Source organism: Micropterus salmoides, unplaced genomic scaffold, assembly GCF_014851395.1.
Source record: "Micropterus salmoides isolate LMB-PRFRI ecotype aquatic unplaced genomic scaffold, ASM1485139v1 Ms_hic_scaffold_21, whole genome shotgun sequence".
NCBI classification, from domain to species: Eukaryota; Metazoa; Chordata; class Actinopteri; order Centrarchiformes; family Centrarchidae; genus Micropterus; species Micropterus salmoides.
In genome coordinates, this window is record NW_024041262.1 from 14,972,143 (window position 1) to 14,995,298 (window position 23,156).

Genomic DNA, 23,156 nt, shown 5'->3' on the forward strand with positions numbered 1-23,156 from the left:
AACTACTATTTTGTCAGTTACAATCAACTGTGGTGTCAGTTATTAGATTAATCCTTGCCTCTGGTGTATCTGCTGCCTGGAGTAGCTCATAGATGATGTACTAGGCCACCTTCATCACATCATTTTAAACTGCTTTTTGTACAGTACTTAGCTTCCAATGTAATGCATCAGATTAGCAAGAGATTAACCTACTTGCTAATTGCTATTGTTTTTTTTTTCTTTCACCTTCATTGTAATAAACCTGTCTTGATTAAGCTGATTTACAAGATTTTTTTTTAAAATGACATCATGCATCTGTGTATATAGCCTGCTTGAGGAGAACAAGAGGCATCAGGAGCTGATCCTGGGTATCTGTTCAGAGAAGGACAACATGAGGGAAGAGCTGAAAAAGAGGACAGAGACAGAAAAGCAGCACATGGCCACCATTAAAAAGGTAAGTTTCATTCTCTATGGTCTAGTTATGTTGTTCATGGTCACATGGCACTACTGTAAATACAAGTGATGTGATCTGTATCACTCCCTTGGTCCAAAAGAGAACATTCTGAAATAATAGGCTGTATTTGTCATGCATGGCTCTCCAAGTTATTTTTATACATCTTTGAAAACAATGAAAGCCTGTTTACCATGCTTTTCACCAACAAGGAAGTGCTCCAGTGCAATGTTTCGTCTGACTTCCTGCCTGTGCCGGACATTGACTTGTTGCTGATTGTGATCACGTATCGCCTGCGTTTTTGCAAATATTCAAATATCATTTATGTTGTATAATGCTCAGTGTTGGGGACAGTTACAGCTTAAAAGAAGTAAGAACTTTACTCCACAGCAGCCTTAAAATTGGATACAAACACTGAGCACTGCTCTCGACCTCATTATGTTATCTGGTAAATATTGGCGTCCAAAAATGTGTGTTAATACTAACTATAGTATTTCCTCATCCAAAATATAGACTAATATGCAATCAACATTCATATGGTTTCAACTAAATAAAAAAAAAAATTAAAACATTACCGGTACATAGGTAGAATAGTAGGAGCATCCTTTTAATATCCATCCATCCATCGCCAACCGCTTATCCTGCGTACAAAGTCGCGGGGGGGCTGGAGCCAATCCCAGCTGACATCGGGCACAAGGCGGGGTACACCCTGGACAGGTCGCCAGTCCATCGCAGGGCCCCTTTTAATATCTCTCTTCTAAAATGCAAGACTTTAGTCTGTACTGATTTTTGCACAATTAGACGACAAACTAGAGGGCAAATGGTATGCAGCAGCACCGATCACGGTGACACTTCAATTCAGTTAAATGTGGAGTCTAGCCCTGTATGGCTGCTAATTAAGGAAGTCAAACAAAGCTGCCTGGTGGGAGAAGAAAAGGACACATAGTTCTGATTACTAGCATTAAAACGTGTGTGTGTGTGTGTGTGTGTGTGTGTGTGTGTGTGTGTCCTACCCTTTGATTTACAAAGCTTACCATCTACTTTGCACTCTAAAACACAAGTACTTCTCTATTCACTGGACACTAGCCTCCCCGTTGCCATAAAAGGAACAATAATTGATTCAAGCTTTCTTGGTAACAGCGTTTGTTTAAACGTTGTGCAAGCAAAAGGGTGTAGGAGGGATTTTTATTACATACACCTAGTGTCGTAAACCAATATTAGTCAGTGTATCTGATTTTGAGAAATAGAGCGATGCCAAACTGCCTTCCTCTTTCTGTGCTGTCTAAATTTCTTTTGCCTCCAACATTTTGTATCAGGCCTCATCCTGTGAATCAGGTTAGCCCAGGTGTGGCCCAGGCTTACAGTACATGTTGCCCAACAAGTTGCTTACCTTGTACACTCCCTGTTTCTGCAGTTGGAGGGCAAGGTGGAGGAGCTGCTGAAAGAACTGAAGGAGTCGCAGGATAAACTAATTCACCAGGATCAGGCAGCCAAAGCTGCCCTCCAGCAGATGCAGAAGGAGATGACTTACCGGCTAGAACAGGTATAACTGGGACTCAAATACTGTGAGAGTCTTTGATATGCCGCTCATACAACTTAGTTTTGCCTCAGTCTGACCCTTATTTGCATACCTGTTTTTTTTCCATTTTAGGCTGCTTCAATGTCCTCATTTTTGTGAAACTAAGGCAGAGTTTGTCGCTTAACTCACAATGTTTTTACTTTAAAAAAAAAAATCAATATAGGGCATTTTTTTTCCTAGTTTTTGGGAACTTCAGTTTTTGTCCAGAATCCCTTATGTCTTTAGATAAAAATAATATTAATAATATGGAAACTATAGCAATGTACTATCCTTTCCTGGCTGGTTGAGGGGGAAAAACTTGAGATACTTGGCTATAGATGATAAATATTCTCTAAGATATTCTTATGACACTGATTGCAGCCGAAAGCTTATTTCCCAGATCCAGCGCTCGCTGTCACAGGAGTCACTGCTGGATGAGCTGGAGTCAGAGCTGTTGGCTTGTCAGCTGCCTGAGGGTGAAAGTGGAAGACAAGATGCAAAAACCAAAATTTCTAAAAACAGTTAAGGGTTCCTTGGGGATATATTCTGGACATACGAAGGTATGGGATAATCACTGTTTATCATTGATATATTGACATGACCTACATCATGAGACTACATCTCCTGTGGTCAAAGATATCTCACTGAGACAAATGACCTACAGTTTTGGCCACATTTGCTGCATCACCGTCACACAAACTGCAGAGTATCTCCTTATACAGTATCTGTAGTATCTCTATATATAAGCAGAGTTTATACCTATGTAACCATATAAAATTGTTCTTTAAATCTTTGAAGACGTTTGCACAAAACTAGCAGCTGAACGGTCAGGGTCTTTGCACACCAAACTCTTGTTTTTGCAGATTTAATCACTTGTTAAGCGAATTGTGCAGGAAAGCACATTTTTCATCCGGTAGTTTGCACACCTGATTGCAACTATATAGGGTACTTTTCTCTTGACAGTTTTGTCACACTCAACAATTTTTAATTTCACTGTTCAGTGAATATTATGAGGTAGATTTTGCACTCAGTCGTCTCTTCTAAGCCCTTCCCTCATATCAGTCCTCCCTTGTATTAAGATGATGGCCCAGTCCTAATCAGCTGTTTCCTCTGAGGTTTGAATCATTTGATTATGTAATTTTATAGAAACGCTGTGCCACCTAACTGATAATTCCTTTCTTTTGTTGAGTTATTGGTTTTTATTTAAAATGCACACAAATGTGATGCCTGATTTTGAAAAGATATTTTGACTAATAAGATATTTTGACTAATATTGCAATTGCGATATGATTTGCAATATTAGGGGGGAATGATCATTTGTTCAATGAACCATAAACAATCATGCAACATGCACCTGTGGAATAGTCGTTAAGACCCTAACAGCATACAGATAGTAGGCAGTTAAGGACACAATTATAAAAACTACGAGCACTAAATGGACCTTTCTGCTAACTCTGAAAAACACCAAGGGAAAGATGCACGGCGTCCTTGCTCATTTGTGTGAGCGTGCCTTAGGCATGCTGAAAAAAGGCATTAGGACTGCCGATGTTGCCAGGTCAACAAATTGCAATGTCAATACTGTGAGATGCCTAAGAAAGCACTCCAGAGAGACAGGAAGGACAGCTGATTGTCGTCGCAGTGGCAGACATCATGTGACAACACCTGCACTGTTGTTGTTACTTTTGATTTTGACCCTTTTTTGTTCAGGGACACATTTTTACATTTCTGTTACTCACATGTCTGTGAAACTTTGTTCAGTTTGTGTTTTAGTAGTTGAATCTTTTTATCTTCATACAAATATTTACACATTACATTTGCTGAAAATAAAAGCAGTTGTTAGTGAGAGGACATTTATTGTTTTGCTGAGTGTATTTTTATTGTTATATTCTTCAACACACAAATGCAAACACAGCAACTGTTACAGTTTCTCCATCCTTCTCTTTCTCTCCTGAAAGGCCAAAATGTTACAGCACGCAATGAAGATGGGAGCATAAAATTGTTAACTGACAAAGTAAGAAATGACACATGAGCATCTCGTTGGTATGAGGAATGAACAGACCGGTGTGAGGCCAGTAGAGAGAGCTGTGAGTGAACCACCAGGTTGAGCATGAGGTGTTCGTACAATAGGTGTACCACGGTGTGCCCCTGGTCTTAAAGTGCTAGGCTGATTGATGGTTTCCAGCAAAAACACACTGCCTCAAAAATCTGATCTTTCTGATGTTTTTCATTGTAGAAATATGCACCCATAAATGTTTTTATGTTTAATTATATCAGCAGCAAGATAATTGTTAGTTTCTTAGTATACAAAACTGCAAATCCTAGGGGTTAAGGAAGCCTGGGTGCATTACTTTCTTTGTACTAAAATAATGAAGTAATACAGTTGCAACAGAGAAATAAGACAACAGAAAAATGGTGTGGAACTGCTGACAAGTGGAATCATGTCGGCTTTATTTGTAAAAGGTTGACAAGCTGACATACAGTAAGTCAGCAGTTTTGTCTTCCTTCCTCGTTAAAATGCGAGAGGGTCCATCTATCCAACTGTCCTTCATTCATTACTTGTACCAGTCCCGGTTGAAGTCCCTGCAGTCTGAGGGGCCCAAACATTTCCTTTTTAGGGATTCCTAAGGGAACCATTACTTTCATGTGGTCCTCTTAAAGATCTACCAGTATAAGCAGCTCACTGACTGAATTGTGGGAAATTATGTAAACCTGTCTTATGATATAAACAATCATCTCAGGTGAACAAGAAGTGTGACGAGGCACGCCAAGAGAAGGAGGCCATGGTGATGAAGTATGTGCGAGGGGAGAAAGAGGCCCTCGACCTGAGGCGGGATAAGGAGGGTTTGGAGAAGAGGCTGAGGGAAGCCACCAAGGAGGTAGACCGCCAGGCCCTCCGAGGAAACCAGTTGGCCCAGGAGAAAGGCCGGCTGCAGCAGCTCTATGATGCTAAGGTAACTACTGTGTGAGTTGTAAGTGCCTTGTTAAAGCATTGACATTTTTATTTTTTTTAGATCAGGACATAAAGACTCTTCTGTACGGTACAAAGACATTACACAACTTAAATGATGTATCCATCCATCCTTACTGAAGTGTGCTTTATGTGGTAAGATTGACTTTAGCATAAATTGCCCCTAGAAACATTAAAAACCTAAAAAAACACAAACACACATGAGTTTGTACTTTGATGTGAAGTCATTTTCACTGTAATGTTTATACTTTATATCTATATGCATCTTTGAGAAACTGATACAAACGCTCTTTGGTGCATATAGATTTTATCCTGTTAGTCTTTATTACGCAGGTTTGAGGCTTATCTCAGCAGTATGTTGGATGTCCCAACTTGGAACTTGCTTTGTGTAAATACGTGGGAATTAGCAGGGGGAACACATCAAAGCTAGTTGTTTAAGTACCTCAGCTCAGCCAAAGATCCATTTGCTGCCTCTCATATTGTTCCTACTTCACCCTTCTCTCAGGAAGGCGAGGTTGGCAGGTTGACTCGAGAGGTGGAAAAGTTGAAGGAGGAGATTAACTCGCATCTTATCAAGGTCAGATGGGCCCAGAACAAACTGAAGAGTGAGGTGGATGTACACAAGGTAACATAACTGTGCTGTTTATGTATTTATTTTGTGTCAAACATATCAAGCAGTCATGTTGAGAATAAGTATGTTGAGGAAATATTTTTTTCTTTGCGTATAAAATATCTTGGAGGACTGTTGATCTTATCTCATTTTTGAGAATGCTGTATTTGAACTCCTTACTAATTACTTTAACTAAATTCTCTTCAAATAAAACACTGAATTGGCATTGCAAAATGTACACATTTACTTGGTTAATACCCTTGACTACACAAAGTGCAGAGCCAGTATACATGACTCATATCAGTTTGAAAGAACATCATTTCTTGTTAATATTGCATTTCTTAATTTAGTCTGTGCACCTGCTAAGTATTTCCGGGATACAAATGACATCCCCTTCAGTCATTCTGTCTGTAGCTGCTCTATAAAAAACGTGAGTCTTTTGATTCAGAGGCGAAATTAAATGGGGTGAAAATGGTACAGTAATGATCCTGTAAGGAAATAATCATCAACATTTGTTGCTATTTTTAAAAATGTCTATTACAAAATAATGCTTTTTTTTTTTTACTGCCTCCAAGCAAATACACCACTATAAACAGAGGGAAAAGCAAAAACTCAGTAGTTGCTCAAGGCCACCGGAGATGAGCCACTAATGCTTCTCTTTGTGGTGGTTTGAGTGGTTGATGCGTGTGTGTATATCACTCTGTACATGTAGGCATTTGCCAGAAAAAAGTCACAAAACAGGAATCTTTTTACAAATCAATGGAAAGGCTTTGGTGTCATATTTACAAACGCATGTTTATGTTTATCTATGTGCAGGAAACTAAAGACAAACTGCGGGAGACCGTGTCCAAATTGGCTCAGGCCAAAGAAGAAACTGAACAGATCCGCAAGAACTGCCAGGACATGATCCGAACTTACCAGGTCTGTGAAATTTATCACATAGAAGTATTAATTTGCTCAAGACCAAGAATGTGGACAAATGCAAAACATATGTGTTGTCTGCATGTCTACATGCACTGAACAGTGCATGTCTGGATTTGTGAGCACGGAATCGATGTAAATAGAGATTACGGGCTTGTTTTTATTGGCAGCGTCACAAGTTGTGTCAAAATCTGAGACTGCACTCGGTTAACCTGCTCTCTGAGTGAACCAACCAATTGGTTTTAGAATTTAATTCAAATCTGAGTGGTCACATGAGATGAGAAAATGTTCAGCTGTATCTCATACTATATGCTCACATATATGGACAGTTTGTCAATATTTGCTTTAGTAGAATATGAAAAGATGCTTGAAGAACATGATTGATTCTGCTTAAGGGGAACGGCAGTTTTCATTTGTACCTTTTGATGGTAGTAAAGAGCTGTCTAAGTTTTCTCTGTGTGTTGGAAAGAATTACCTCCAGGTATCTTTTGTTGCAAATATTGGAATTATATTTCGGTGTCTAATTGTCATTATCAGTTGCTTCTTTTTTCCCCATGTCTTATATTTCATAAATATCTCTTATCTTTCAGGTTAGCCTTCCTTTTATGTCAGCTCCTCTTTCACTACTGATTCAGCTTCCTGCCACACCACTTGTTGTGTTGTTTTTGAATCTTTCTACTCCTCTCTCTTCCAGGAATCGGAGGAACTCAAGTCCAACGAGCTGGATGCTAAACTGAGGGAGACCAAAGGAGAGCTGGAGAAACACAAGCAGGAACAAACAGACCAATTAGAGGTGACAACCGCTGTGCACACATACAAACACTTTCTTACACACACGTATTCACAAGAACTCATCAGTGTGTGTATATATGAGCTTAAGGTGGCCAATGAGTGGGACAGTATGTGAAGACAAGTAGCATTACTGTAAACATCCGTGTCCAACATTATATGCTTGCTGCAGGTCTGCAGACATGCTTATCTGTGAATTTTGTTTCTGTTTGTATCTATGTGACGCCCCACCAGAAACACAACATTAAGAGTAACACAGGTTTTCTATTAATTCAAAAGTTCTTAATAATGTTCAGTTCTGCTGGGTCATTATTCAGTCTTTTTATTGATGGTCTTGATGCCAGCTCTTCTAGTAAAAATGTTTATTTTCCATTTATTTCCATCAATTTGAGAGGTGTAATTGCCTTAACTAGGAATGAGTAACAAACTGGCACATAGGCTCTACAGGCAGACAGGCATGCACACAAGCACAGATATGGACTCAATCCAAACACGATGGCCTGTTTTTCTCGCTGCCCCGTTCTGAGGGGAATCACACTTAAAAATAAATGGCCTAGAAATAATCAATATGAAGCTGTGCGTTTCCGAATCAACAACAACCCAGAAGAAATCACCCATTTGTTGCCACCATTCCATAATATTTTACAAATATCAGGCTTTTGAAGTCTTAAATGGTCTTGACTTTGAATTTTAATGTTTTCATTTTAGCTAAAAAGGTTTTATTTAATACTACTTCATTTTCACGTTTGTCATACATTTTGTCAAAAAGATTAATACATTTAACATTAACTCTGTGGTATCCAACATTCTTTTAGCAATAAACGTTTCCATTGGTGATACACAGTATGTTATAGGTCTATCACTGACACTTTGTGCAGTTTGTTTTTAGGACGGGTTTACCCATGTAGGATGTCTGATTTTTGCCAGATATCACAGCCCTGCTGATGAAATTGGTGCATGCGTGTGTTTATTTTAGTATGTGTGTTTGGATCAAGTTATGAAAAAAAAGTTGAGTTTCTGTTACTGTGTTGGTTGGTAACACTAAAATGGCGTGGCATGGGGTGAATAGAGGACAGAGACCGGACAATTACCTGCATCTCCATTACTGGCATGTTGTCTTGGATACCACGGGCTACTAATAGCTTCTTAGAAAAGTTGACTAGCAGTGGTACCATTAATGGCTTTGTTAAAAAGATGAGATGAAACATTATTAAGCCTTGCTTACATCTGCGTAATGAGTGCATAAGCAAAATAACTTTAATGAATGCCACACGTGGATTGCCCAGGAAATCCATCTGCAATGAAATGATGCTACTATAAAATCTTTTTCTTTTTTTTTGTGTGACTGAGGGTTAAGTTGATGGGGAAAACCATTTAACTGAATTGGTAATTGAGGAATAAATTGGCAGAGAAAAAACACTTCTAGAATAACCCTTTTAGAATTCAGATGTTGAGAAATAAAAATTGATGAGCAGTCTAAAAATCATAACAGTAGATAAATATCTAACGTAGAATTTAATGCATCTGGCAGGTGCACCGAGTGAAGGCCAAAGAGCTGGATGACCTGAAAAGGAGTTACAAAGAGGGCATGGATGAGCTTAATACTCTACGCACCAAGGTTTGTCATACAGAGAAGCGCTTGAACATCTGCGTGTGTGCACTTGATATCAAGAGGTCTTCCGCTTAATAAGTCTGTTCCTGCAGTTAAAGTGCCTAGAGGATGAGCGTCCACGCTGGGAGGACGAGCTGAGCAAGTACAGGGAGATCATTAACCGGCAGAAAGCGGAGATCGGCCGCCAGAGAGAAAAGCTGGAGGAGATCACTGCGCTCCAGGAGCAGCATCAACGGTACAAACACACACTCCGATCATGCAGGAACAGCAGTGCAAGTAAAAGCTAACACACTTAACTGTGTACTAGAGCAAAATCAATTATACGCATCATAGGATCTCATGCCTAGCATCTAATGGAAAGGACTATACATTTGCACTACAACATACTGTACATTAAAAGAGGCTATGGATACTGTATTTTGTTGTAAGGTGTTGCCCCATCTCAGCCTCATCATTTAGTGCCTCATTTGGAGGATGGAGATGGCTTCAAGTGTAAAACAAATTTACTGACAATGATTTTTCCAACATATGTATGTACTGCACAAATAATTGCCAGTAGCAATCTCTCCCTCATTGTGCTGCAATATTGAATTAACTGGGCATAGCCTTCGTTGCTGTAAATGTCAACAATCAGTGGCATAAAGTCTGAATAAAACTCACCGCAATGTACTGTAACAACCCGATGCCTATGTGAGACGTTAGTTTTCAGTATGCTTTACGATGTTTCAGTAATAAATGTCAGCATTGTGTGATGTCCACAGCTCTAAAATCAAAGTCCTAAAATGTTAAGATGGATGACACACTAGGCCAGGTGAATTACGCTCGTGCAACCACAGTCCATTCTGGGAAAGGCCTTGGGATTTGAAGTAGTCCTATCAAATGTCATCCATTTTTTTTTTTCTTACCAAAGAATCTAATTATGCGTATTTTAAAATGATGAGAGTTGTTTTAAATAGATTTTTAAAAACAGTAGGACACAGTGACTGAAGTTTTATCTTACAGTTCAGACAGTGATAACGTTGGGGGCTTTAGATTTTGCTAAGAAAATCAAATCAAACCGTGCATGCTGTAGGTGGACCTGCAGGCCAGTCTCACCTCTTGACTTGTGCACCTGTATCACCATTCAAACATACTTGGTTTTGATAGAACTGTGCAGGTTGGAGAGGTCTTGCCCCCTTATTTTTTTTTTATCATTTTCTTCTTTTTCTTCTTCTTCCTTTTTTTTTTTTTTTCCCCCAAGTACCGTGTCACACAATTTAAAGATAGGCCAGGGACAGATTTAGCACAAAGTGCAGGAAGGGACTTGGGTTCCTCTGTGGAGTGTGTGGCTCTGCCAGCCATGTGCAGATGACTTAATAGAGAAACTTTTCCACTTCTTGAAATGCTGCTCTATGTATGCCAGAGTGCCATGAGTAGGTGGCTCCAACCCAAATTGATATATGCAAAAGCTTCTCTACTCTTTTCTGGCTGTTTTGAGCAGCAGGATGGGTTTTTTTTTTTGTATCACTCAAACCAACCTTTTTAGCTGTTGGCAAGGAAGAAAATATGTGATGGCACAAGTTCTTTGGTCCATAGTAAGGCTGGGCAAGTTAATGCGTTAAGGCATTAATTAATTAACGACAATTATTTTATCATGTTAAAACAGTTTTTTATTATTATTGTTATTATGAAAGTCAGTTGCTCACTGGCTCTGAATACACATACAAACCATGGGTCAGAGGAAAGGGGGGATGTTGATCGGCCTGCAAATCAACCAGGGAGGGATGCTTCTGCAGACTACGTTGGATGCAGCGTGTGGGAGTAGATAAACCAAAGCAAGACAAGCGAACAAATGCCATAGCAAAGCGGATAGCTACACACTGCTTGCTGATTAGTAAAACTCACAAACCGCGAGGATCAGTCCCTCTTCCAATGATTTGTGCTTCGCGTTGCATACAAAAAGTTCAATACAATTCAACTTTGGCAGTGGGCAGGCATGTGCGTGAGGTGAGCACGGCCGCAACAGTTTCACGGGAACGCGCCCGCTTGTCGCTACGCCTTGTGCTCGACCACTTCACCTCACTCTAACAGGGACACTTGCTTCTGAACATGGACTGTTTATGCTGTTTATCCCTGATGAAAGAAAAATGGTTCTGCTGATACCTGTTCAGAAAAAAAAACAAGAAAACAAATTTATATATGTTAACCTGTTACTCAGAAGGTGCCTGTGCAAAGGGAATACTGCCGGTAAAAAGCACCTTATTTGTTTAAAGTGTTTGCAAACCACATGTTATTTACCATTACCTTCAGAGGTCCATATGAATGCTGATGCAGAAGAACAAGCTAATTTCAAATAAATAATTGATTACATACAATTTGAAATGAGAGTGAACAGTTAAATCCAACATGTACTCAAGTCAATAGTTTGTATCTTATTTGTGTAAATCATTTATAATCTTAAGCCATTTTCTGTGTTTTATACAATTCTCCTATATAATTGTATCCCTAATAGTACACATTTCACACATACAAGAAGGGAAGCTCATAGCAAATGCTCATTTAATGTGAGTCTCTATTAACACATTGGCAAAAAAATTTCTCATGCAGTGATAAACAGGAGATCTCATCTCTTCATGAGGAAGTGGACAGCCTGACCAACCAGATGGCTGACCTCCAGCGGGATGTACAAGGCAGCAGGGAGCGAGAGGCAGAGTTACTGGGCTTCACAGAGAAGCTGAGCAGCAAGAACGCCCAGCTCCAGTCAGAGAGCAATGCACTACAGTCTCAGCTGGACCAGCTTGCCAGCAGCTTCGCAGAGCTCCAAGCGAGGCTGGAGGAGACCAACAGGCTACTAGATGACAAGGTCGGGGAACTTTGATCACACTGAGTGAGATGTAGAAGTGATACATGACTGAAACCAGCCTGGTTTTAATGACTCAATGCAATTCACTAAAATCCTGTACGAATGTCTTCCTGAACATCTTCACTGAAGTGATGCTAATGTCAGTTTTAAAGGTTCAAGGCTTTAAATCTGTTCATTAGAACAGATGTACTGTAGGGTGAATGATTTGTGGTTCTGACACACTCAGAACAGCTGAGTTGTCTGACCTAGAACATACAGTGATATTTCCTGGCTTGATATTCAGGAGAAATAATAAGTTCTATATTTTTTCAGTTCACAGGTTGATATACTGTGACTTCTCTTTTTGGAACAAGTGGACTTTGTCACAATACCATACCACTCTATCATGGCTGTTATTGCATTATTGCTCAACTTTTCCCCACCATTAATCCTGCAGTCACGGCTGCTGGAACAGGAGGAGGTGCTGAGGCAGCAGGAGGTGCAGGGACTGCAGGAGGAGCGGACAGCGCTGCTGACAGATGTGGCCCAACTGAAAATCAGAGTCGAAGAGCTGAGGGATGAGCTGGTGACTCAAAAAAGAAAACAAGCTGCCAACATCAAGGACCTGACGAAACAGCTAACACAAGGTTAGGAAATCGCCTCGCAATATATTTCTGTAGCGCCTTCATGGTACAGTACCCAACGTATTGTAACAATGTCATTAGCAGATACGGCGGATTACACCATGTTATGAGAGCCATGTGGCTTAGACAGGCAGTGGCTGTGGTGGCACTGGCACTTTATAAATTATGTACAATGAAAAATCTTAGTGATGTTATACAGTGTAACATCACAGAGGAAAATACATTTGATCAATGTTTTTTAGTATTTATCTATTTATCCATTATTATTTTTCCAACCAAGGCCCTTGGTAAAACATCCATCCAAGTATGTACTATATGCTACCATACTTTACAATAGATTTTTCACTTGAAATCAATGTGTTGTCTATTTGGAGACATCAAGGTTGATATTAAGGGCCAGGCAGTACTTACAAATAGCACATCACCTTTAAATTGATGCTGCTGTATATACAATTACCAAAATATAGGATATACAAATGTGTAACATAGCAAAATATAGTTTTGTGTTATTGCATGCAAACAGAATCAATTCAGAAGTGTCTGATTCTAAGAAAAGCAGGTGATGTGCAAAATAACTTAATAGAAAATGGCATACCTTGTGTCAGAGTTACTATAAATGGGATTTCATTTAAATTGCAAGCTATCAGGAGCGTTTTGTCATTTCCAAACCTCCCAAAGTGGCCACTGTGTCCATCATCTAATTTCACTTTACTGTGATATCTTATCTTTTAATATAGAATGGCTCGACTGAGAGACTGTCCGTACTCAGGATTTAATGTGAGGTCACGCATGCAGATTAAAGAGGAGAAAGTGCAGGGTGATTTAGAAACAAGGGAGATGGGAGACATGTACAGATAGGTGCGGTACAGAGAGCTAATGCTAGGATTATACTTAGAAAGAGCCAACTTTCCCTACTTGCTTCTCTGGGCACACACAGGAACCTTAAACCATGAAGTTCACCGCTGTTATCTCGTGTGCACAAGCTTTTCTATTTCAGTTGGCATGTGGACAGAGAGGACTTTTTTTTTTTGTGCCTGTGATCATTCATCAGTGATGTGCTTGCACTTTCTGACAACAGTACACTCATTTTAAGCCTTTGTTTAGGCTGGAGGGTTTGCTGAGCACGCACTCTTCTTCAAAAGCAACCTGCGTCACATTTATTTAGGTAGACACCTTCACAGAGGAAAATTCAGTGAGTTCAGTCAAGTGATGATGCTTGGCTTTGACTTTCATTATGCCTTTTTTGTGGGCTTCTGTCTCTAATAATTTGCCAGCAAGATTTCATACGCAGTTCATTTGTGCACGGTTGGCATACAGTAAACTTTTTTATATCACACATCAGCTTGTGGTGTTGACATTATTAGTTCAGGAACCAACAGAAAATTAGGCGTGCACAATACACTGACTCAGTATCGTTATCGCAATATTACTTGGTGCAATATCATATCGAAAGTCTCGACGATATGGCCAAGAAGGTTATCACGATAAAAAGTTTCATATCTATCGAAAATGATCACGATAAGTATCAAATCTTAATTCTTTTGAGTTTAAAGGCTGATTTCTCTGTGAAAGTTGACGAGACCTGATGGTTAATAGTGGTTCTTCTTTATGGTCAACACTTGATGCCAAACGGTGGATCATTTTGGAAATCTGAGATGGAACATTCAAAACAATTATGATAAAATCTTTTTCAACAAATATGCATGAGTAAAATTAAGTAAAAGCTGTTTTTTAGTCCTTTTTCCTCAACAAAATAATAATCTTAATAAAAAATGATGTCCTAATTCATGCATGATTCAAGTGAATAAAATCAAATATTTATTGAATATTTATTGAACATTTGTTCAAGAAAGAGAGCGAGATAGAAGCGGAGCAAGTCAGAGGAGCGAAAGAAAAGTAAGAAATGCCTCAGGGAGACAAAGAAACAATGGAGATCGCCAGGGAAACATATCAGACATCATCATATCAACTGCATGCACGTTGCGTTTCCTCACGGGTCTGTTTCAAGTAGCCGGCTATTTAAAAATGATATAATAATCTTTGTGTGGTTCATCAACGGTGATAAATTATCCGAAAGTCCCGCATGGTGCAGACAACTCCGCACATCACCAGTGAAGCTGGGGCTCCGTCTCTTCAGCAAGTGTTCCTCCACTGCCACTACACACATGCACACTACGCCTACACATGCGCACTGATGACCCAGGGTTACAATTTTGGATTTATTTACACATTTTAAAAATATTTATTGAAAGTTTGATTCTTTTTACATGTTTGTTTACAGCATTAAACGTTGAAATGTATATTGTAATAGGCTGTATATTAACTTATTGGGAGAAAACTGGTAGTTCTATGTATATTCAGACATTGAGCACCCCAATATAGCCAAAATGGCATGATCCTTGTTTCGCTGCGAAGCTTCGACTGTGAGGCAGTAGAATCAGGCTCTGCCCATCGAAGCATCGAATCTTCGACTATTCGGGGTCAGCCCTAGAAAATACCAAATATTTCCTTGTTTATAGCCTATTAAAAGTTCATTGTGTAAGTTTTAGTGGCATCTAGTGGTGAGAGTTGCGAATTGCACCCCCCCTCCCCTATCCAAGCGAATTGGATAGCAACAGTGCCAGAGACAGGAAAATGTCAGCCTCACTGTTTCTGCACCATAGTCCAGTATAAACCGCATAATACATGAAGTTTACAAAGGCATTGGCTGGTGAGGATCAAGGCTCCTCTCGCTTTGCTTAATTAATTAGATAAGCAATCTGCAGATCTTACCAAAATGTCTTTTTTAAATTTTTTAAAATACATCAGAAACACAAAGTAGTATTGATACATGTTTTCCACCAGGGCAGTATTCAACAGAAGTTTAGCTGCTTATCTGAGCTTTTATGATGTTACCGTTTTATTGCCAATAAAATTCATCAGCTGTTTGTCTCAGGAAGGTAAGGACACATTTTTGTACACCTTGCAAAGTCATAATAGAGCGCTGGAGAATAACTACATTAAATTACAATCCAGCAACATGTTTTTTTTTTTCTACCAGGGCAGTAAAGGGTTTAGCTGGCTGATCTGAGCTTTCATGCTGGAAGCTACGTTTTATTGCCAACTAGTGATCTGCTGATTGTCTCAGGAAGTTAACCTACAAAGCCAAAACAGAGCGGAGAGAGAGTCACTACATGAAATTAATCCAACTACATGTTTTTTCTACCAGAGCAGTAAAAGTTTAGCTGGCTGATGCTTCCATCCAACGTTTTATTGCCAATTACTGATCAGCTGGTTGTCTCGCTAACATAACCGGAAAAGCCAAACCACAGCGCTGGAGAACAAGGCTGCATGAAATTAATCCAACTACATATTTTACAAATGTGGACAGGAGAAACAGGCCAGGTCTGTCGGTGAATATGGCCAGCTTCTACCTAAAGCTATCAAACAACAGCTTTCATTTGCATCGCTAAAGTCCGACTAACTTAATTACCTGTCCAGCAGAAAACTTCAGCTCCACTTTGAAAACATCTGTCATCAAAGCCATCTGGGAAAATCCACACCGATTATGTTCGTGATTTTTTTCATTTAATGTAGTGACGGGCGTCTACGCTGCCGGAATTATACAAGCAGAAGAAGAACGCCGTGATGACGAAACATGCTCTGTAGCACTGTTTGTCCGTTGTCAGCTATTGTAGAGACATGACGACACAATACTGCGACCTCCACAGAAGGGTGTGCCCGCAGTTATGTAGATCTAAATGGCTCATTCGAAGGCAATAGAAACATAACGGTTCATTATGTAAGGTCTTTACACACCACTGAAAACATAGTTATGGATATTATATTGCATTTCTGTTAATAATAAATCCTCAGAAATATTACACACTGAACCTTTAAATGCAAAGATTTGCTTGCGAGACTTTTTTTTTACACCGCTTAAAAGGCATTTAAAACTAGTCTTTCAAGATGCTTTTGCCAACACACAGGGCAAAATTTGTCACACAGAGTTAGTGTTAATCTCTCTGACAGTTCTTTACTTTCTCCTCTTTTACAGCTCGTAAGAGACTGGAGCATGTTGAGAATGGAGGCTGCGACCGGGATGCCAGCAGTATGGGCAGTCGCTCAAGTTCCTCAGGTACTACTCCAAGATTTGGTTAGTATTTACACATACATATCATAAAAGACTTTTGTTTTCCAATATTCGTCCTATATAGTTTTTCTTCTTGTGGCATAAATGTCCCTCCAAAAAAGGTAGTGGTTATTTACAAAACTTAACGAAATCACAGTGAAAAGGCAATATAAAGAGCATTTGTTCTTTTGTTTATGGAAATTAATAGCTTACAGCTTTTTTGATACTCGACCAAAGTCGCATCAAGAAACAGGTTTCTAAGTTAATCTCAATCTCCCTCCCCCCACTCCCCAGGCTCCTTGAACGCACGCCATGGCGGGAGCGGTGGTGTTGAAGAGCGGTCACCTGATAGCCAGTTAAGTCCTTCAGTGGTGGTCGTAGACAGCTTCCCAGAGGTCGACAAGACCGTGCTTGTGGATCGCATTGTCCGTCTGCAAAAGGCCCTGGCTCGCAAGCAGGAAAAAATTGAATTCATGGAGGATCACATCAAGCAGCTGGTGGAGGAGATTCGCAAAAAGACCAAGTGAGTGGCATGGACCAGACTACAGGGAGCAGAGACCGAGAGATGGCGAGAACATTTTTCAGTATATATTTAATTTTTTTTATTTTACAGCACAGTGCTGAATAAACTTTTTGGGAGTAGTTTGACAAAAGAATGAAGTGTGTTCAGGTTTTACTGCTGCAGCGGATGGTGGTATATTGTGCTCAAACAATACTGGACGGATAGCGTTTGGAAATTGACAGCACTCCAAATGCTATAAGCAAATAACAGTGTTTCAGACCCGACAGCAGCTTTAACGTAACAGTAGTGTGCCTAATAATGCAGTTTTGTTAAAGGTTAGTCAACCTCTCAGAACTGTGTCTCATTTAATAGATACAAAAGAACAAGCAACAACCAGCAGCCACTAAACTATAAAAGAGGAGTCAGCAAAACAGAAAACGTTCCTCACTAATGAGAAGAGAACGCTCCGAGGTAGATTCAGGGTTCTCCACCACTCGTTTAAGCACCAGATGCTCTATGTACTGGTACCCTGAAACATCCTATGGAAACATGTACAGCCATAACTTGTGTGACCTGCCATTTACACGTTAAAGATCCAGTGTGTAATATTTAGGAGGATCTATTGACAGAAATGCAATATAATATACATAACTATGTTTTCAGTGGCGTATAAAGACCCTTCAAAATGAACAGTTATGTTTTTATTATAATAATAATAATAATAATAATAATCCTTATTTGTAGAGCACTTTTCAAAAACAAGTTACAAAGTGCTTTAACAAGTGTAAATAATAATACAAAAAAAACAAGATAAGAGCATGAACAATTAATATAAAATTAGTAAAATAAAAGGGATAAAATAAAGTCAAATAAGATCGGGAAAAGCTCTCCTATAAAAGTATGTTTTAAGAAGGGACTTAAAAGAGTTCACTGACTCAGCCGACCTGATTTCCTCGGGCAGGCTGTTCCAGAGCCTCGGGGCCCTGACAGCAAACGCTCTGTCCCCCCCCTATTACCTTTGGTAGAATGAGCCATGTCCATCTGCATACACCGCGGGTCCTCTTACATGGAAGTCGCCATATTGCGCCACCATGTTTCTACAGTAGCCCAAACGAACAAACTGCTCTACAGAACGCGTTTCGCCACTACGCTGAATACGTATGAAGAAAAAGACTTGGTAATAGTATTAGTTGTCTTCTGGTTTATTAGAAGTAAGAAAAGAAGAGAAATTTGGACAAATGGAGGACCACACATATTATTTAGCAGGGGAGCGCTACAGCCACCATAGCTTCTCCTACGCGCTTGTCAAAGGAGGGACGAGCGGTGACTGAGACGTTTATTGCAATTTGCAACCCTCATCACTGAACCTTTAAACACAGCTCTTAGCATTTGGCTTTAGTGTTGCAGATAGATACACTGAATCAAAACTGAGCAAAAAAAATTACAGAATTTGTTCTATTTTAAACGAGATATCTTAGTTACGCACATTTACTTTACATGAACCAAAGATTTAGACACGCCATACCTCAAACCCTGGTGCACCGGTGTTTCCGTTGACCTTGGCAGACAGCATATGCTTACACACACAGTTTATGGCCCCTTCCCGCCAGGATCAAATGGGATGTGGATATGAAATTTCCATACCACATAACAACCAAAGAGACTTAAGAGTAAAATGAGTAAAATCGTATTTCAGTGTTGATCACTCCAAACTGTTCATTAAAGTTCTGCTTGATGTTGGCTCTTGTTTTCAGATGATATGTTAGGTGACTTAATGGATCATCCCAGTTCTCATTTGTTTCTCAGCAATACACGTGAACTGAATGCATTAGCCTCAACCTACATTCAAGAGTTAAAATTGAGGACGAATCCCACGGTTGCGGGGCTAAATTTAGCTCTGTAAAATCTCTGCTGGGGGGGGGGTGTTACGCTATCAAGAATGTAGATGTGAATTTGTCCTTTTTGCCTTTCTGTCCCTATCCCTCCAGGACAGCCCATTGAACACTGACAAGCTAACTGTAAGCCTGTAGGTGATGAGAGGGAGAGACAGAGATGTGGAAGCAAAAGCTTAGTGGGACAGTTAGTGGAAGAAAGTCAATAGGCTAATGTTTGATTTACGTGATCACGTCCACACCACTGTGTTGTGTGATCATAGCGGCGTTTGTAACCATTTGCTACTCACGTATTCTAGCTATTTTCCAAAGAGTGTGGAAATGCAGCGACAAGGTGAAAGCTAAAGATTATGCAGTTGAGAAAACGGATAATACAATCTGCATCTCACTTCAATTAACATTTAGATTCTGGGTCGACGGCACTGGATTCCAGCGGCATATTCATATGCTGCTAGGAAGTCATGGACGGCTCATTGGCTGCAGTGTTCATACAGTATATGTGATTTGTAGTAAATTAGCTTAAACAGCAGCATCATCCTTCAAGGGCAATGATGTCTGTCTTTCAACACCCATACCTGGTTATTTCCTTATGACCATTAGGGTCTAAACGGTCCGTCTGTGTGACTTGAATTAAAATGATGGTGAATGAAATGAGAATAGCAGGTAAGGGCCTCCTGTTCAAGCTATTTATCTGGAGAGCATCCCTGTTACATTGTTGGGTTTGTAATCAGTAACTGCAAATCAGAGCGACATAAGGTCTGGCGTAGGCTATTATGGATCCACACCTGCTGAATGTGGTAAGATATATTGTAATGCAGCCTGTCAAGGTTATCTGGGATTTCTATTCCACTGCCAGTCAAGCTTGGAGTTTCTTCATCCTTTTGATTTTACCTGATGCGTACGCCTGTGGTGTTTGTTCAATAATGCTGAGAGGATATATTTAGATTTATTAAGATTTGATCATACATGATCGTACATGCTGCAACAAAAAGCCTACAACATGAAACTGAAAATTGCCTTTAAGTGAATAGTTTTTACCTGCGTAGTTCTGAGGTTGATTAGTATAAAACGTGGCTTTGGTCATTGAAAGGTTTTCAAACCACAGGCATATCTGTCTTTTTCTGCATCTTCTCTTGCCACTTTTTGGGTTTAATCACCTTAACACAACATATCCAAACTGGACTGTACCCAGAATTGCTACTGGGGCTGAACAATTAATAGAAGTTTTATTGTAATCGCAATATGGCCTACGACAATTTTCAAATCGCAGGAGGCGCAATATTTGCTAAACGAGAAAGTGTGTAAAAATGCCATTTTAAATTAAATATCGTCATGCTGCAGATATGTCCGGGCCTGCACATCATATTCTACAGACTTGTCATAATCATTTGAATTTGTTTTTCAATGAAAATGAGAATAATGATTTTAAAATAATAATTTCCTCCAAAATCACAAATCATGTCAATTGCAGTGTCAGTCAAAATAATCATATTTTTTTCAAAATTGTTCAGCCCTATTGCCACCTTCACTTCATGCATGCTTGACTTGCTGCCCTCACTTGCTCACTCTCTCAGCGGGGAAAAAGAGGAGATGTTACTCACAAATTCAAGTAATAGTCTTGCTTGCTTCCGACCTCACAGCCCTGCCCCCCCTCCATCGACCTCTGCGTGACATTCAGCACACCATGTGGCCGCATCTTTAATTTCTGTCACTTTTTTGTTTTTACTAAACACTGTCGTGATGGAACTGGGGTCCAAATATGGACCCTTACAAGTCTAGTCAGAGGTAAGTCTCATTTTATGCCTGTGCAAGCCCAGGTGGTGTGTGTGTGTGTGTGTGTGTGTGTGTGTGTGTGTGTGTGTGTGTGTGTGGATGGGGTGTGTTAATGATGGTGGCATCTTTGTAGTGCTACTGCATCATTTAAATTTTTTTGCAACATAGACTTCTTTGCTGTGTTAGTTTGTAATGCATACACTGCAACAAATATAGGTGTAGCTTCTAAGTAGTGCATAAATATGTGAAAGAAAATACCAAGACAGAACACACATTTAGTCATTGTATAATAAAAGAATGAAATGATCCCCACCCCACAGAGTGCAAATAAGAGTCAATAGTGAGTACCCGTATGAGTGCTTAAAACGCATGCATGGTTTGTGGTTTTAGCCTCCAAACGCAATATATCTTCATTCCAGGTAAAATGCTGATAAATGCTTTCGCATTTTAAAGAGATATGAGACTCAAGTGTCCCAGGCTGCTGCATGCCCAGTAGTATGCACAACACAGTTCAGCTATTTTTGGTATTGGTAATGGCCACCACTATTAATGCATGATATATTCTGAAGTTGGTTTTAACAAATTTCGCTGGCATGCTTTCCAACCCTTCCAAGATCTCTTTCACAACATGTTCACTTGAATAAAGTGCCTTCCTAAATGGGAATTTATATGTAGCATGATATTGGGCGTTTAACATTTATAGAGACCACTTGAAGTCAGTGTCATTGTCTAGATTGGATCCATAAGGTTACTGACTTGTTATAGACTATATTATTGTGTGTACAGAGCAGTTCTAATCACCACACAAAAGAATAAAGGCCCTCACAGCACAGAAAGGGGATATCCTTAAGGATGGAGTACCCAAACTGTTTTCCATTCATTCTCATGTGTGGTATTTATGGTCTTGTTTTAATTCCCATTTTTCATTTTTGATTGTTAGATATTGATCAGCAGTAGCAGTAGTAATAGTTGTGGTTGTAGTAGTAGAAATTGGAGTTGCAGTGAACCTACACTCCAGTTAACAACTTGAGAATCCTTCTAATAAGAATCTTTCAGCTCTGCGAGGCAGGCAGTCATCTGCCTCTGTAGAGAAATACAAATTTTATTGCAGAATCTCAATTACGGTCAAGAACGTCCCTTTGCTGCAGTTACCCACCATCAAAAATTCAGACACGCCCTGAATTTGAACTAAACAATGCTGGTATGGGGCTGACTATTGTTGATGTTTCAGGTTAGCGCTTACGGTGTACTGCAAGGCAGGTTGAACATATTGATTACTCCCCCATCTCATGAGATTTACAAGTGGTTTTTGACCTTTTGCTGTAGGACTGTTACACAACCCTCTTCACCTGCCCACACTCCCAAGTCTTAAGAGCAAATTAAGAAGAGATACAGTTGAAATTGCAAAAGCTTTGTATTGCCAACCCTCTACATGTTTCTGGAGTGTAGCCCGAGCATCCTCATTGTTATGACAGTGCACAGAAGAAAAGTGTATGAATGAGTTTCCATAACCATCTCATCTCATGTTATTTCCCCCTCCTCTTTGGCCTCATATTGAGAAAAGATGATGATGATAATGTATGAGGCAGTAATGAATTTGAATCCTTACGGCGGCTCTGTTCCCCCCCACCCCACTAACAAACTTTATGTGTCGGTGTTCTGTGGACTGCGCTGGGGAAATTGGACAACAGGAACTTTAGAGTTGTTGAGCCAATTAATTCTGTTCTCTCCCTCTCTCTGCCAGAAACATAGCTTAACCTCGACACTATATTGTTACTGAGATGAAAATGTATTATGAGCATAAAGATTTATCTCACTCACATACACACGCAGGAATTTGGGTGATTAATTGAACCTGGCAGCCCATTCTAATGCCGCCGTTTTCATTACCTTTCCTCCTCCTGACTGGTACAATAATAATCTTGCTGTGACTGAATGTATCCCATGCGCACGAGTTAAATAAGCCATCCCACTGGAATTACTATTCTAAAAGCATCCGCTGCTTTTGCTGCTGGAAACGGTTTTATTACTCTGCAGGAGCTCTGCACGGTCCCCTCTATAAATCCAACTTTCTCAATTTTCTTTGCTCAACAGTCTCCAGCTGATGCCACGCATTCGTTTGACAGTCCTTTTTGAAGTGCACCTTTTTCTCCTCCCCATCCTCCCCACAGAATTATCCAGAGCTATGTGCTTAGAGAGGAGTCAGGGGCCCTCTCGTCTGAGGCGTCCGACATTAACAAGGCCCACCTGAGCCGGCGGGGAGGCATCATGGCTTCGCTTTATACCTCCCACCCGGCGGACAGCGGGCTGACCCTTGACCTGTCGCTGGAGATCAACAGGAAGCTGCAGGCTGTGTTGGAGGACACACTGCTGAAGAATATAACTCTGAAGGTATGTTTTCCCCTAGCAGGCGTACAGCGTACAGAGCTACAAATGCAGAAGAACAGATTTCCATGCGTAGGTATTATACAGTATCTCACAAAAGTGGGTATACCCCTCACATTTTTGTAAATATTTGATTATAT

At 40.0% G+C, this 23,156-nt stretch overlaps 1 protein-coding gene across 3 annotated transcripts in view; it reads left to right on the forward strand.

Moving 5' to 3' along the window:
• Positions 1-23,156, forward strand: part of ccdc186 (coiled-coil domain-containing protein 186) — a 33,373-nt gene that overhangs the window by 3,118 nt on the left and 7,099 nt on the right. For 2 of the 3 annotated variants that reach the window (XM_038735767.1, XM_038735766.1), the window contains exons 3-15: positions 307-433; positions 1,845-1,973; positions 4,727-4,939; positions 5,462-5,581; positions 6,383-6,487; positions 7,182-7,280; positions 8,808-8,894; positions 8,981-9,123; positions 11,475-11,730; positions 12,167-12,356; positions 16,390-16,488; positions 16,759-16,987; positions 22,803-23,022. In XM_038735767.1, the coding sequence (XP_038591695.1) occupies positions 307-433; positions 1,845-1,973; positions 4,727-4,939; positions 5,462-5,581; positions 6,383-6,487; positions 7,182-7,280; positions 8,808-8,894; positions 8,981-9,123; positions 11,475-11,730; positions 12,167-12,356; positions 16,390-16,488; positions 16,759-16,987; positions 22,803-23,022 (2,017 nt within the window). The remainder of the gene's footprint in view (positions 1-306; positions 434-1,844; positions 1,974-4,726; positions 4,940-5,461; positions 5,582-6,382; positions 6,488-7,181; positions 7,281-8,807; positions 8,895-8,980; positions 9,124-11,474; positions 11,731-12,166; positions 12,357-16,389; positions 16,489-16,758; positions 16,988-22,802; positions 23,023-23,156) is intronic. The other variant, XM_038735768.1, reaches the window with a different exon arrangement.